Source organism: Phycomyces blakesleeanus, assembly GCF_001638985.1.
Source record: "Phycomyces blakesleeanus NRRL 1555(-) unplaced genomic scaffold PHYBLscaffold_3, whole genome shotgun sequence".
Classification (NCBI taxonomy): Eukaryota; Fungi; Mucoromycota; class Mucoromycetes; order Mucorales; family Phycomycetaceae; genus Phycomyces; species Phycomyces blakesleeanus.
The window spans coordinates 1,995,362-2,010,917 of record NW_017265136.1 but is presented as its reverse complement, the minus strand read 5'-3'; the positions used below and the strand labels follow the sequence as shown (position 1 = coordinate 2,010,917).

The 15,556-nt window shown below is 42.0% G+C and overlaps 3 protein-coding genes across 3 annotated transcripts; all 3 read right to left on the bottom strand.

Annotated features, from left to right (window-relative positions):
• Positions 1-39: 39 nt before the first annotated feature.
• Positions 40-1,890, bottom strand: PHYBLDRAFT_157638 (hypothetical protein). Its single transcript, XM_018433654.1, has 7 exons — positions 1,597-1,890; positions 1,432-1,521; positions 1,286-1,347; positions 1,007-1,206; positions 896-960; positions 660-826; positions 40-582 (listed from the first exon to the last, which is right to left on the bottom strand). Exons 1-7 carry the CDS (start codon positions 1,654-1,656, stop codon positions 306-308), a joined length of 921 nt encoding a protein of 306 aa, XP_018296791.1. The 5' UTR covers positions 1,657-1,890; the 3' UTR covers positions 40-305.
• Positions 1,891-12,449: 10,559 nt separating this feature from the next.
• PHYBLDRAFT_103163 (hypothetical protein) lies at positions 12,450-12,833 on the bottom strand (the record flags this gene model as incomplete). Its single annotated transcript, XM_018427756.1, has 1 exon — positions 12,450-12,833. A coding segment is annotated over one exon (384 nt), but the record flags the coding sequence as incomplete, so codon positions are not given.
• A 1,015-nt stretch (positions 12,834-13,848) lies between these two features.
• On the bottom strand, positions 13,849-15,204 carry PHYBLDRAFT_11683 (hypothetical protein; the record flags this gene model as incomplete). Its single annotated transcript, XM_018428547.1, has 1 exon — positions 13,849-15,204. A coding segment is annotated over one exon (1,356 nt), but the record flags the coding sequence as incomplete, so codon positions are not given.
• Positions 15,205-15,556: the final 352 nt, after the last annotated feature.

Here is a 15,556-nt window from a genome sequence, read left to right as displayed (position 1 = left end):
CAAAACTTCATGTGAAAGAAAAAGGTTATTGAAGATCTTGTGTTATGATTTGCTTTATATTTTATAACCAAACAAGTCAGCCCGAGTCAAATAGAAGTTCTATATCTGCGCAGTACAGGGTAAAAGCAGTTTACTGCACCATCAAACAAAATAAGAATTCATTTCAAAAATTGAAACCTACCAACCGTTCCATCACTCTGATGCCAAAAAGCTTCATGCATCAACAGTGTGTTATTTTGGAGATTAAATACATTAATTTCAAGTTTCCTACATGTATACATATGTACATTATGTATTTGGAACTATTAAAACTTGTTCTGTAACCACTGATTAGCCTGATAAAAGGCTTGGTAGGACTCATTCGATAAACTTCCTGCATCCTTAAGAACCTTGGTACCCTTGACAAGTGCATCCCAGAACAAGAGACCCCTCCTAAGATCGGCAGCCAATGCAGTGCACGACAAGAATGTCTTTTCTGCAGACTGGGTGGCAGATGCAGGATCTCTGCCAGTCACAATCTGCTCAAGGTAATGCTTCGTAACCAGTCCGAGGGTAACATTGGCATCCGACATGTAAGGAAGACTAAACGAGTATTTTTTTTTGTTGGAAATCACAAAAGGTCAAAATAGTTGGCTAAATTAATATACTGTTTGTCTTACCTATCCGCAATCTCAAAATAATCTTTTTGCTCTTTTACGACCCCATTATTGAGGAAGAGCGAAAGAGTCAACATTTCGCACAAATTTCTATAGCTACGATCAAGTGCCTTCACAAAGCTGTTGAACACTAAAAGATCCCGATTAAATGGACCAGACCAGGGAGCACTCTAAAATATATCATAATTTAGGTGTGTAATTTAAGTATATAATTCCTCTTAATTAATCATCAATCTCACCTTAAGTTCCATGGGCAGCAAAGATAGTGCACGTGAAATTAGACGGATATGACACTGCTCTTTTTCTACACCTGTGTTAGTTTATTACAACTCCTATTTCGATATACTTACCATCTCCAGCAATAGTAGAGTATGTCTTGCTGTACGGTTTATTGGTCAGAACATCAAAACGGATCAACTCAAATGCAGTCAAAAAAGCCTCCTGAGTAGACATTGTAGGCTGCACCCCCATTGTCTTGGAGATGTTGGTCAGGGCCACAGACAAGGCACGACCCCAGGGCGTGTGAATATGTTTGGAAGAAGTAAGAAAACTTCATATTGAGTTAATAATACAATATAATGTTATATATATATATATATATATTAAAAACAAATTTATCATGTACTTACTCGCGAATCTCCAAAGTTTTCCAGAGTACATTGGCTACAATCTCATCCTTGATATGCAAAATCTATGAATTATCACCATTTTTTAAAGGAGCAGTAAGTTAATAGACTCATAAGCCAATTATTTAAACATATCATTATTTGTGTACCTTTCCTGACGATGGTTTTGAAACGGTCTTTGCAGCTTTGGCTTCGTTTTCTGTGGCCCGGATACAGAATGAAACATCGATTGTGGACCCCTATTAAATTAATCGCACGTTATAATCAAACTAGTAATAACATATCAACTAAAAAAAAGACATCGTAAACTTTACATGCTGTTCGGCCTTTTCATTTTCTATTAATTCTTTAGTCACATTCCAAGAACTCGTCATTTCATAGACCGTATTTAATGGACTCGTGTTACTGGTTGTGGAGTGATCGTGGTCGTCGTGGTGATGCATTACATGTTCTGTGTTGGGATCAAACCAAAAATAGCTGACTACCTTGCGGCCTTGGTAGTATTGATGTAATGGTTGAGTCAACAAACTTAATGTTTGCGTCCGAATATCAAGTAGTTGGATCAAGAAATTTCGATATTCTGCCGTTTCTCCATTATCCAAAGGTGCGTTCTCGATAAGTACACCAGAAACCAAAGTATTGATAGACTGTATAGTTCACTTTCCGGTGTTAATTTAATTATATATTACATATACACCGTTAATTGTCATACCTGTGGTCCCACCAAACAATGCATTAGATAATAATAAAGTTCATCTGGTAAACGATACCCAATAAGCTCGTGAATATCATTTGGTGCCTGGTCCACGTTTAATGGTCTCACTTCTCCTTCGTCAGTCATAATCAAATGATATCTAATGGCACAACGTGCGCGGAAAAACGCATCCACGTAGTTTGTCTTTGAAACTGTAGGATCGTTGGAATAAAATTGAATGGCATTCAATCCTGTTTTATGTTGCTTAATCAAGTCATGCACGCCTTTGAATGAGAAGCTGATAACGTTGGTGTTGAAAGGTGGGAAACTTGGGCAGTATTCAAAACCGGCTAATATGCAAATATCTAAAAATTGCTCTTCTGATACATGTAAATCCTGCAAAACTGTTTTCTTGCTGATCCATGTATAACTAGCTTTCTATATCAAATATATTAATAAATTTTAATTTATTTTCGAGAAGTTGTAAAGAACAATCCCTTACCTCAAAATCTACTGCATTAATAACTTTATCCACATTAAACATGAGAAGTTCGGAACCACCGTAAACAGCAGAAACCATAGGTCGAGGATGATTATACATATAGGACAACTAAGCACATCATATTGTGTAAGTAAGCAGATACCACTAAGAATAATTTTAGGGTATACTTTACTTGAGCCCAAGCAGAATAAGGTGCACGAATAAACTCAATTCCATGTTGATGGAGAATGTGAAATACTTGGTTTAGTAGATCAGCAGGATGAATACCCCCACTGTTAATCCAGTGCGTTAATGCGAGATCTGTTTTGCCTTTTTCATACAACTCCCATCCGGTAGCCCTGTGAGATGGTCGATTGTCATCCGAGGAAAATGGTTTGTCCTTCCGCAGGATCGACAAACCTGGAAATACAAATAGCGGCTGGATGTGGTTGTCCCTGAAGGTATATATGATGAGTCTCCAAGAGATTCATAAGAAGTGTACTAGTCTCTATTTTTGGTTTACTTGAAGTGCTTAATTTCTCGCTCAATTGAGTGTTTTAGATTGAATGGAATTCCACCCAAGGCTGCTACTGCTGGTTCTTTGGCAAGAATCTTTCGGAGCCAGTAGTTGCCTTCGATACCAAGCCTGGTTTCTTTGAGCTGCGAGATAGCAGATGTCTGGATGAGGCGTCTTTCAGCCGTAAATACTGCGACAAAACTGACTTAGAAAAAGGAGGATTTATATATAAAAACGTACTGTCAAAATGGCGAATGGGCATGATACTCTGTGAACAAGTCGAAAAGGAAGAGTAAAACGCGTTGCAGAAAGCAGGGAGCGTTTGCTATCTGCACCATACTTATATGCACTAAATATGAAGGGTAGACAAACAGACACAGTCTTTTTTGCACAATTTTAATCAACCAATCATATTACCTCTTTGCAAAAAAAGAAAGAACCAATATATCCCATATTTTCTCACAGTTTATGCTTTTTGACAGCAACATTTAGTAAACCCTTTAACCTAGGGTACAAATTTAAGGAGAACTTTCACTAAAGCAGATTATACTTCCTTTTTTAGTAAACTTTCTTTTGAAAGCTGCGTATGTAATAATAAAAAGAATGTCATTTTTTTAAAGAAAAAAAGAAAACACAATATGCTTTTATCTAATTCTAATGATACTTTAAAAAATTGTGTAAGGTCTAATTTGTACAGATTTGTCTACCTTTGATATACAACTTGTAAGTTGATCTTTAGAGTCTACAAAGTATATTTGATTTTTTTTTAGTATACATACTACATGATGCCTCATAATCAAAGAGCGAGAAACCGAATACAAGCTCTATAATGCAGTCTACTGCGCAAAATAAAACTTTATAAAGGTTTTAGTTTTCAAACTTTTTAGAGGAAGAAAGAACTTAATAACTATTATACCATGAGAATAATGTACATTATAAGCAATACAATAAGATAATGTAAAACGAGAAAGTACTCTTCTTGAAAGACAAGAAAGAAAAGATAGTAAATGTACCAAATATCGAACATTTTATGTATATTTTTATTGGTTTGAGTTTCTGGTTTTTTTTAGGGTAAGATAGACTATGACACTGTACATATCACCAAATATCAATGCACTCTACGCCGTTTTTGGTATATTTTTTCTGTTCTGTTTGTACAATTATGAATCTTCCAATAAAAATGTATTGGTTTTCTCTATTCACGACTTCTTTTTCGGTAAAGGCATCTTTGCATTTTCCTCAGCTTTAGTCATCTTCATCACAAGTTTCCGACCCTCTTCATTGGTCTGTACATATTTGTCGCCATCTAGCTGACCCGTAGAACACACACTTCCATATGCAGAATCAAGGGCACCGTTGCTTGCGTTGCTTACTCTTCTGTTCATAGGTGTAGGGGTATTAGTTCCCGACTTATTATCCAATATCGAAGCTGAGGAAGATTGAGTAGTCGTAGGGTCTGACTTAATAGCTTCTGGGTGTCCATGATCTGTACAAAAAAAAACGATTATAAGAAAAAAAGAGTAATGTATGCTCATGATATTTTATAAATACCTTTTAAGAATTTGGTCAAATCAACCCAACCACCGCCAACACGAACCATTACAAGTTGACTGGGTAATATACGACAATATACTAGACGCGGATGCTCATCACCGAACCAATATTTTCCAGCCTGGCCTTGGACCATCTTAATCTTCATTTGGTAGGGACTCTCATTGACGATACGACCAAGCTGAACATCTAACTCATTCTTAGGGTCTGCTACGTATCCAGTACGAGTCTGACGTTCACGAGAACGAGTAGAATTAGGCGTCTGGGAACGGCGCATTGCTGGACTCATTCCAGGAGAAAGAGACCGGTTATCTTGTCTAGTTTCTTTAAAGCTTGGTCGGCGATTACCCCCAGACGATGTTCCGTTACTATTTATGCTTCCGTTAAGACCTTGACTTTGTCTGGGTACATTTGGCTTCATTTGTGGGGGAGGTGTTGTGTTTTTAGTACGAGGAGAATTTTTGGTTGTGGCAAGCTTAGCAAAATATTCATTGTTAAGTTGGTGAATACAGGCTTGGATTTCTCGTTGGCGTGTCTGTGATGCTGCTGTGACCTTTTTCCATTTGTCGACGGTTTTCTCCAGGCGGCGTGAGACTCGAGCATTATCATCCAAAAACTGTTTTTGTGCTTCAGAACGTGCTTTGGCAAGCAGATCAACTATGACAGCTTCGCTTGCTTTGAATGTGTTGACAAGAGTACGCAACATAACATGAAGTTCGGGCTTGTTGAGTCGATCGTTGGTAACTCCGGCATGGTGTGGTGCAGCTTTGTCAATGGCAAGAGAGAGTTGGCTGATGTGGTCATCAATCTGATCAATCATACCCATAAATAATGTGATGTTTCCCTCAGTCTTTGCTTGTTGTTGGCGGATAGTAACAAGCTTATGCAATTCTTTAATAGCTTCATTTAACTGGAGTTTTTGCTTTCGGAGATGGTTATCAGTATCTGTGGCTAAAGACACAAGTCGATCGGCTTCGGCAATTTTTTCAACGAGACTGACTTCAATCTCTTCCATAAGACCCTTGAACTCCAATTCTTCTACTGCGACACTTTTTCCAGCAAATTTAAGTGTGTTCAATCTGTCTTTGAGATCACTGACATAGCGCGAACATTCTATCAATTTTGCAGTAGCATTCTGACGTTTTTGAGTCTCCTCAAGACGAATCTTTGTTTCATCAGCAAGCATTTTTATCTCGGACCATTTTTTCTTAACATCGTCATGGCGCTGATCAACGTTGCGTGCAATAGAAGCCATACGTGCGACACCAATAGTTTTTTGAAGGTGACTCTTGAGTTCGCCCCCAACACTATAAAAATGTTGGATTGATTCATCAACAAGAGTATATCTACGGCGAAATTCTGTAACGTCGGGCAATAGGCTAGGTTTGTTACGCAATAGCACACCCTTAGCATAACGAGACACTAAGACCTTGAAATCATCCATGGACTTGTGTACTTCGGCGTCCAATTGAGCGTGTCTCGAAACAGCTGTAAGAGACTTGCAATATTCGTCCTCAGTTTTGAGCGTGTGATCCAGTTCATTCAATAAACGTTCGAGGGGTTGCTTAGTACGGTTCACTTCGGAACGTGAGTAGTGTAAGGTATTAGTCAAACGATCGGCTTGTTCGCTTAAGGTTCCTTCAAACTCGTCTCTGCATCGCTTATAGATATCGCGCGCGCTATTGAGTACATTGGTGTAGGTTTTGATGATTTGTTTGATTGCTTCGGCTTTTTTACCAATGATTTCTGGTGTAGCCATGGTACGCTGCTTAATGAATGACAGTTGCTCTTCGCACATGCCACATAGTCGACGAGCATCATGACCGAACGACTCGGCCAAACTGAGACGGTCGAGTGTGAGTTTGTGATCTGACAGTGTTGTGCGTACAGTTTTAGAGAGAGCAAGAATTTGAGAATGATGTTTGTTATACAATGTTGCATTATCTGTGTCTATTGCCATCACATTTTGGGTCATTGCAGCTAAAGATTCGAGCGAACGGCCAACATCTCGCATGCGCTTCTCCACATCATCCAATACAGATACTTCCGGGACTGCATTATTACTTTCAGTTATTTCTAGCTCTCGTTCAGCAAGCTTTAGTTCATGATGTAGTCTATCTAAAGTATCATAGCTCTCGCCCCAGCGTGCATGACGAGCTACTAAAGATGTCAAAGCACTAGCTTCTTCGCGTACATGTGTCCATAAATCGTCCACCTTTGTTTGAATTGGTTTTGCAACTCCCTGCTCGCCTTGCATCTGCATAAAGCTATAATATCCACACAAATCATCGTAGGCTTCTTCGCAATTACTGATTTGTTGCTTGATCTCACGATTAACAGTAACCAATGCCTGATATTGCTGGGCGCGAGCATCCACTGAAGACTCGGGTACAATTCCAAAGTTTTTCTGGGCAGTAGTGATCATCGAATGGACATCATCGATACGAAGTTGCACTGTAACAGCGCTTTCGGCGTGAGTGTTTCTTAAACGGTTAAGGTTGACGAGATCGTAGAGTTGTGTCAAAGATGCTCTTGTCTCAAGAATCTTATCCCCAGCCTGTTCAAGTAACTGTTTGGCACGCTGAAGGCGGACTAATGCTATCCCCTTAAAACCGTCGGTCGATAGTTTTTGGAGGCTGTTGTACTCGCGTGTCTCAAGATGATCGATTTGATGCTGCCACATTGTGATTTTTTCATCTGTAACGGCTCCACTATCCATGGATTGCATTTCTTCTTGAAGATTACAGCATGCGTCTAGTAGTTTTTCTATGCGATTCATGTGCTCAGCCGGGATCAAGATCTGATTTAACTCTTCCGATATCTGGATAGCCTTGGTTTGGAGATTATCCCAGCGCAACTTCATAGCCGTATGACTGGCCATTAACTGTTTTCGCACATCTTCTTCATCGCCTTGTACACCGTCTAATGCAAGCTTACATTTTTCGAGTGCCCCTGTCAACGAATGCAACATTGTGACATTACCCTGCATAGAAGCTACCATGCTCTCGGCACCACTAACTGCGTGCCGTAAACTTTCAAGATCAACAGTTTCTTGGATAACTAAGGGCTCCAGTGTTTTTATTATGTTCAGTCGTGCATCAATCCAGGCACCACAAGTTTCCAACTGCTGTTGATAATCTTCTTGAGTTATCTGGCGTCTGGTCATTGATGCGCGTGATAATAACAGTTGGCGCAAACTAGCGGTGAGACCCACAAGTCTTTCGATTTTCATCTTTAACATATCGCGAATAATTACATGCGATGTGTCATCTCGCACATTTTGGGAAGCATTTAATTGATTAGGTCGGACAGGATAAGGAATCTCGAGCATTTTAACAGCACCTAAAGCTTTAATTTTGGCTTCAAGCTCGTCAAGTCTCTCGCTCTCCTCAATGACTTCATCAACCATCAAAAACTCTTCCCGGATTTCGTCAGCCGTGGCTTCTAAAGCATCCGCTGCAATCAAAAAGTCTGTAACAAGGCAGCATTGGTCGACCATGGCATTAGCGAATTCCCGGTATTTTTGAAGTGCGGAATTTGCCTCCTCGACCTCTTGGAGCTTATTCCAAAGTGTTTCTGAAATCAGGGGTGGGGTGTAAATAGAAGCTGTTTCTTGAAGTGTTTCAAGAGTGGCCTTGAGCTTGGATGTTGTGGTAGTCTCATAGGCTGCGCAGACTTGATTGAGAGTAGCCCATGAAGCGCGCAAGACAACAGGGTCTATGTGGTCTGAGGTGTGTGTCCAACGAGCCTGATCTTCGACGAAAGCACTTAATTCTGCCTCCTGAGCAGCAATGGATTTTAAGATTTTTAAAGCGTCTTGTTCCCAAGCACATCTTTCTTCAATAAGTACTAACTCCTTTGCTCGCGACTGGATAGTCTCTTTGAGTTTTCGAGTTACACGGGTATAGGTCTCCATTTTCGACTGTACGTGTTCTGGGACTGGGCGATTCAGCATACCAAGACCAACTAGAATCGCATCATAGTGCTTCGTGATAGATTTGCCTTCGAATCCGCACCACTCAGCCTCCCATTCTTCTAAACAGACAACTTGGCGTTTCATTGACGCCCAGTCAGCAGTACCATCGTCTTGTGCAAGCCATTTGTTTTTCTGCGCTGTGCACTGACGAAGTTGTTCGTTCATTGTCTCAATCCAAATTGTACTTGCTCTTAGTGTCTGCTCCCAGTCATTTCGTGCTGTCATGATAGCTAGGCCGATTGTTTCTTCCGTTACATCCTTATTAAGTTGCTCCAAGCTTCCCTTCAGGTGCATAAAATTTTTTGTCAAGTTATCCTCTTCTTTAAAGTGAGTCAGGTCTTCAATTTTGTCTCTAAGAGGGCCAAGTCTTGATGAGTCGAATACAACAAGATCGGCAGCAAGTGTTTTATGAGCTTCAGAGTGATAATTGAGTTCTTGTTCGGAGACGTCGGTAGTCTGTTCAATATCAAGAGATATATGTCTTTGGCGGATGCAGAGAGACTGTGCTTCAACCCATTGTTGTAATTCTGTGATTTCTTTTTCATACTCTAGTCGAAGCTGTCGCTTATGGGTAGTGTCACAATACAAATCGGACAAACGACGAACATCTTCGGTGCTTTCCAAAAGTTCATCGTACACACGTTTAATAAAAGTGCGGACTTGATCGTTGTGCTCTGAAATCCACTCATGTGCCTGTTCAAGCTGCAGCCATGACTGTCCCAAAGGATAGGTAATTACTGAGCCTTTGTTCTCCCACAGTTCATGTGTATTCTTCTCAAGCTCCATAACGCTTAAATCAAGCGACTCTGTGTCATCTTCTTTTTCATTGCGTCGTTGGTACTTTACAATTGTGTTACGAATACTTTGGCTGTTTTCCAATAAGGGCTGAGCCAGCTTCAGAAAAGCGACAATATCATTGTGCTGGGTAATAAGGTCGGATGCATACTCTGTAAGGGCTGCCAAATCGTCCTTGTCTTGAATTCTTTTCTTTTGCTGAATTTCAATTGTTTCCGGAACACTCTCGTCCTGAGCTTCATACGCTTTTTCAAGCTCGTTATAAATGCCTTCAGGAGAAAAAACGCCTAATAAGCATACATTTGCGACACGATCCATCAACTCTCTCCAAGCTTCTTCATCCGGTGGAGGTTGGAGACTCTCCAGTGTGGTATCGTAACGTGCGTACTTGATGATAAAGTCCCAAATGGCGTCGGCAACAGCAATAATAGTATCATTAGCTTCCTGTAACTCACGCTGCCAGTGTATGCGCTTCTTTCCAACTACTAACTCGTTCTCTCTCTCTTCCAAACGCTCTTTGAGATGAGCATAGCTCTGTTCAAAGGCATCTACACCATTTACAAGAGACTGTCGGTCGATTGATACAGCGTTTGTTTCGTCAATCTCGTTCTCTATTACACGAACACACTCTCGTGCCTTAGCCAGGTCATCGTACTCCATTTGTAATAACTGGGCGGCAATTCCGTTGCGCTCTTTTTCGAGACGCTCTAAGGTGTCTTCTGCCACCAAACCTTCAGTGGCAATAATTGTTTTGTCGAGTGTACGTGTACGATCATCCATCCAAACTGTGAGTCGCGCCATTTCTTCCTGAGCAAGGGTGGCACGCTGCTGTAATGAAAGATTTTGTCGGTGTTGGGATAACAGCTCTTCAAGAGTCTCGGAGAGCATATAGAGTGACACATTTTGTTGATCAAGTGCTGTACGTATACGTTCATGAGCAACTCTTTGGTCTTGCTGGTCCTGGAATGAAGAAGGAACCTCAGTGTAAGGAACATTGGCAGCTACCTCAGTCACCCAGTGTGACATAGAGTCTTTAAAGTTCTGAACAGCTTCTCCGTAAATATCATCTTCGGATTCATTTGCCTCCATCATAACAGATCGCAGCTGGTCACCTTGTTCTCTCAGAGCAAGGCACTGGGTAAGAACATCTTGAATTACTAAACACTGCTCTACAACTTTGCGTGCAAATGCACATCGTGTCATAAGTTCAGCAAAAGATAATTCGCAGTTGGACTGCCGATTATCCAGGTAAGCTGGTAAAGTCTCTCCGATAAGGTCTTCCATTGCTTGATAAGCTTCTAAAAGTGTTGTATAGTCGCCGGTATCGAATAAACTGATCTGTTTTTCAAGTGAGACCAAACCAGATACAATAATTTCACGTTCAGAGCCGTTCTCTTGCCACCAAGCATCTTTTTGGAGGAACTCGGTAATATTCTGATCAGTACTATCGATCCACTGGACAGAGGCTGTTAACATACGTTCCCATTGTAAACGTTGCCAGAGAAGTTCGACAGAGTGGGTACGTTTTCCAAGCAATACAAGAAGTCGGTTCAAGTCATTAAGTGTTTTGAGAGTGATTTCAATTGTTGAAGTATCAGCTGGTGAAAGATCGTGTTTTCTATCGCTTTCAGCACCAGTAAGAGATTTAACGTGAGCTCTAAGGCGTTCCATATCGTCAGTATTAAACTGTTCAATTTCTCGTTGAATTTTCTCGTGCTCTTCGTGTAGACGCGCAGCTTGTTTCTCTGGCATACATTCTTGGGCCAAAGGTTTCCATGGTTCTGATAACCTAATCTCTAGTGTGCTTGTACGAGCATTGATCCACTTGGAGATACGTTCTGCTTCTCCAAACCACTGGCGGATCTGGTCTACCCAATCGCGTACTCGTACATAGCGATCGTGTACATCGTCAAAACATTTTTGGAGCTGAGGATCGTTAAGCTCCATAAGATCGCTATATTCCTCTCGGGAGGCATATAACGTTGATCGAACAAGATTAACCTTGTTCTCAAGGTCAACAATAATTACATCTGTGGTAGCTCTCTCACTACTGCTCATCTTAGCCTCAATAGCTTCTAGAGATCTATGCAAGGACACAAAGCGTTCTGCGAAGGTCATTGCTCGACGATAGTCAGTGCACTGGCGACGCGATGCCCGCACAGCCTCGCCCAAACTTTCGAACCTCTCCTGAAGATCCTTAGAACGGCCCTGGACTAACTGTAAAACTGCCGGACTTAAACCACGGATAAAAGAACGAAATGCCCGCCAGCGCAGTTCAATTCCGTCAAAGTCTTTTGTGGTTGTCTTGACATCAGCATCATATGCTTCCAAATCGAGCGAAGTAGCACTTAAAGGATGAATCTTCTGACCGTTTTTGCTAGGAAGGAGTTGGGTAACACGGATAGCAAATCGATAAAGACAGTCTTGTATTATGTCAGCTTCATGTTGGAACTGTTTGACACCCTCTTCAGTCTCCATAAGATCAGATTCAATAGAAAGGAGATCTGTCTTTGTAGACCTTAAGAGTTCAGTAAATTCCTTCCATTCTTTAACCAAGTTGTCATGAAGATGCACAACCTGTCCACGTTGGTGGTCTGTCAGGCGGATAAGAGTATCATCCGCAGTCTCAGGTGGCGTGACAAGTATTGTGCGAGCCTCTTGAGCTGTTTGTAAAAGGAAGGCTTCGTTTATTGACTGCTCTTCCATACTATCGAGTGCTTCGATATATTCAGCTACAGCAACCGATCGTTCGAATTCTTCAGGAATTTCGTCAATAGTCCGGGTACCGGTCTTAACGAATGTTAGCACTGTGTCGTGAATTGTGAGCAGCTGGTCTAGCACCGGATGGACACCGTGTGGCAGATGGCCTGTCAACTGCATCATAAGTCGGCTGTTGAGATCGGCCTTGATCCGTGCTTTGTCCTCTTCGCACAACGTAGACTGGCGATTAGGTATTTTGCGTCGTGCTGATGGCATCGGTACTGGTACGGGGGCTAGTAGTGACGCAGAAGATGACGGACTCAAACATAGTGGACTTGGGGGTGCTTTATTAGCCAGGATGGTGAGATCTGAAGGAGGGGAGTCAAACGTAGGTCCTTCTTCTTCTACTTCTCCTCCGGTTGCTTTAGCTATAAGAACTCGCCGCGTGTGTGATTTTTCTTGGCGTGCTGTAGGAGATTCGTTCTTTTGTGCACTAGACATGACTTTATAGTACTCGCTCACGTACATCATAACGCTTGGTTCGTGTGGGTGGTCGACATCAATCAAATCAGCTGGTTCCAGATAATTCGAAATTCCCATGTGAGAAGAGGCAAGATCAAAGGCAAGGGTTAGTAGTTCTAGCCAGACAGCCTTATCTTGGCTATCTGTACGGGAAAGGATATCGGGTATCAATAGTGGATTGTGGCGATGGATGAGCAAGCAAAATGCTAGACCCGTTCTCCAGGACCTTGAAAAGTCCTGAACAGATGGTATAATACTCGCAGCAATGTAATCTTCGAGTTGGATACGAACCCAAAATAATAAGGCTACTTTTGAATCTGTGGCAGAAGAAGTATTTGTGGTTGCTCCGTTTTTGTCAAATGCGACTGTTGATTTGCGTCCTGGAAGAGTAAATGTTGGTTTAGATGGCGGTTGCTGGCTAGTCTCAGTAGCCAGGAGGGGCAGATCCTGCAGACTGGTGCGACGGTTGGAGAGAGTCTATGGAATCAGTCAATCAAACAGCTTTTCTGCCCCTCCCATATTCAAACAAACTTACGGCAAGAGATGTCCCATAGTCTTTGCCATGGTCACTTAGAATAAGTTGTATTTGATATTTAAGCATAATAAAAAAAAGTAGTGCAAGTGTCTTCTTCATGTCTCCGTTGACAATAGCCTCGTTGCCGATATCGGGCATAGAGTCTGCGCCTACTTGCGTTTCGAGAAAACTTAATGCTTGGGCGACATTTGAAAGTTGGTGGATCCGCATATTCATTCGTTCTGGTTTTGGTGGTGGATCTTTAGAAACGACAGCAAGTAGTTTTAATAGGCGTTTTCCGTCCCGGAGATCGGTGGCAATGTTCTGGATGGAGTCATTAACCTGACTGAGTTGGACATTGACCCATTTTGTTAGTGTGCGCATCTGTATCTCCTGGTAGTCTGCGCTAATGTTGCGTGTCATGTCATCTTCACCCATTGTCATTCTTCTGGTCCGGTTCACTCGACCGGTGGGTGGGTTGCTGACAGTGGGGTCTCGAAAAATGGACCGATTGGAACCGGATCGGTTCATGGCTGCCGACATTGTGTGTGCCGTATTAGACGGCGATGGGTTTGAAGAGGATATGGTACTCATGGTTGGGATGCAGAGAAAAGCAAGTCCATCAACGCCTCTGGAGGAGAAAGGCGGGGAGACACTATGATGATGAGACCAAGCAGGAGACAAAGAAATAAGAAGGTCCGTCCGTCCGTCACTTCTAGCCAACTCAACTCAAAAGTCAAATGAATGGGTGCACAAGCTATTTATTTAGGAATCAGCACACTTGTTCTAAGGTTTTTATACAATTTTCACGTTGTCGCGTGTGAGGACATCAACGCTTTTTCCAACAATCAGGACCGCTGGTGCCTTTATGTTATTATCTACCACTACGGATGCCATAGTTTCTAATATGCCTAAAACAACTCTCTCTTCAGGGCAATTTGCATTCTCCACCCAGCATATCGGTGTTGTAAGGGGATAGTCACGCTCTAGAAGCATTTGTCTCAGCTCAACTGCTCTTCCAACTGCCATCAAAACTACTAGCATACGAGTGGAGCCGTATTCTGGTAGATCAGGCATGGATCCTTTGGTTCCTCTTCCAGTTGTGATGATTACTTGATCTGATACACCTCTGAAAGTGACTGGAATCATCGCTGCCATTGGTGCAGAAAATGCACTAGAAATGCCAGGCACCATCACAGGTTCATAGCCACGCTCACGGAACCACAGAATCTCTTCGCCACCACGCCCAAAAAGCAGGGGGTCTCCAATCTTGAGCCTAACGACCCGCTGGTTTTTCTTGAGACCTTCCAGACACCATTCCAATAATTCTTCTTGTGCTTCATCTGATCTGCCGGTTGTTTTGCGAGCTATTCTCAGTTCCCCTTGAACTAAGTCCAATACTTGCTGTGGAATCAAACGATCACTAACTACCAAATCTGCCTCTAGCAAGCATCGTTTGGCCTTGACAGTGATCAGTTCTGGATCGCCCGGACCTGCCCCGATCAACGCAATCTCGGGAGATGAAGGAAACACGAGGCTGGTTGGTGGTACCTCGTTTTTTTTGAAATATTCTTCGAGTACCTTGTACAGATTTTCCTCTTCTTTTCCTTTAAGTTCATTCAGCTTGCTCATGGTTTCAAGTCCCCAGGTTTCACAGCATCGGATTACCCAGCCCATGCGCTTTCCAGAGTTTTCAATTGCTGGTTCCCATTCACGCACCTTTGCACGTAACAGACCCATTTTTTCGATTGTCTTGCCTATATCCTTTGGTAATGTGGCTGCGATCTTTGTTCTGATCATATTAGCAAGCTTTGGGCCTTGGCCATTGGTAGATACAGCTATTTGCAAAGGTCCCTCACGGTGCTGGCTCATAAAGTAAAAGTCACATAATGGAGGAACGTCTGCTACGTTGACAGGGATTCGCTTTGAACGACACAAGTGGCCAATTCTTGCTGATTCTTCATGATCATCCATGGCAGTCAATACCATGTCCATTCCATCAAGATCACTGTCTACAAAGTTGCGGTCTATCCATGTTACTTCTTTATTTTCAATGCGGTAGCGTGTCTCGTCGATTAAGCCTTGTGCTGGACATACGAGAATGACATGTGCATCTGCTGTCCTGACAGAGACAATACGTTGTGCCGCTACATTCCCACCGCCAACAATGAGGATCTTTTTCTGAGCTGTTCGCCAGGCAAGTACAAGAGAACCCCCGCCTTGGATTGGTGTGAATGATGTTGACATGACAAAGGGGCGTAGTTTGAATCAATAGATTTGGTCCATGCAATTTAATTATGAAAATTGAGTCAAAAATTAGTGTAAAAAAGAGATCCTTTATTTTAGAAACCCCTCCCCCCATTGATCGTTAACTTGTGCTTTATGGCGTGATAGATGGAAGATCTTTAAATTCAACTATTTGATATCAATACTCAATACTCAATACTCAATAAACCCACAAAATATTGGAGACATCCTCTTTATAGTACACACACACACATATATATATACATATATCTTGGAA

What these genes read in the sequence shown, in the direction of transcription:
- PHYBLDRAFT_157638 (XM_018433654.1), bottom strand. Translation starts at nt 1,656, where the DNA reads ATGACGAGTTCTTGGAATGTGACTAAAGAATTAATAGAAAATGAAAAG. An exon ending in CTCTACTATTGCTGGAGATG is followed by an intron (nt 961 to 1,006) that starts GTAAGTATATCG and finishes ACACAGGTGTAG; the next exon opens with AAAAAGAGCAGTGTCATATC. An exon ending in TGCTGCCCATGGAACTTAAG is followed by an intron (nt 827 to 895) that starts GTGAGATTGATG and finishes GATATATTTTAG; the next exon opens with AGTGCTCCCTGGTCTGGTCC.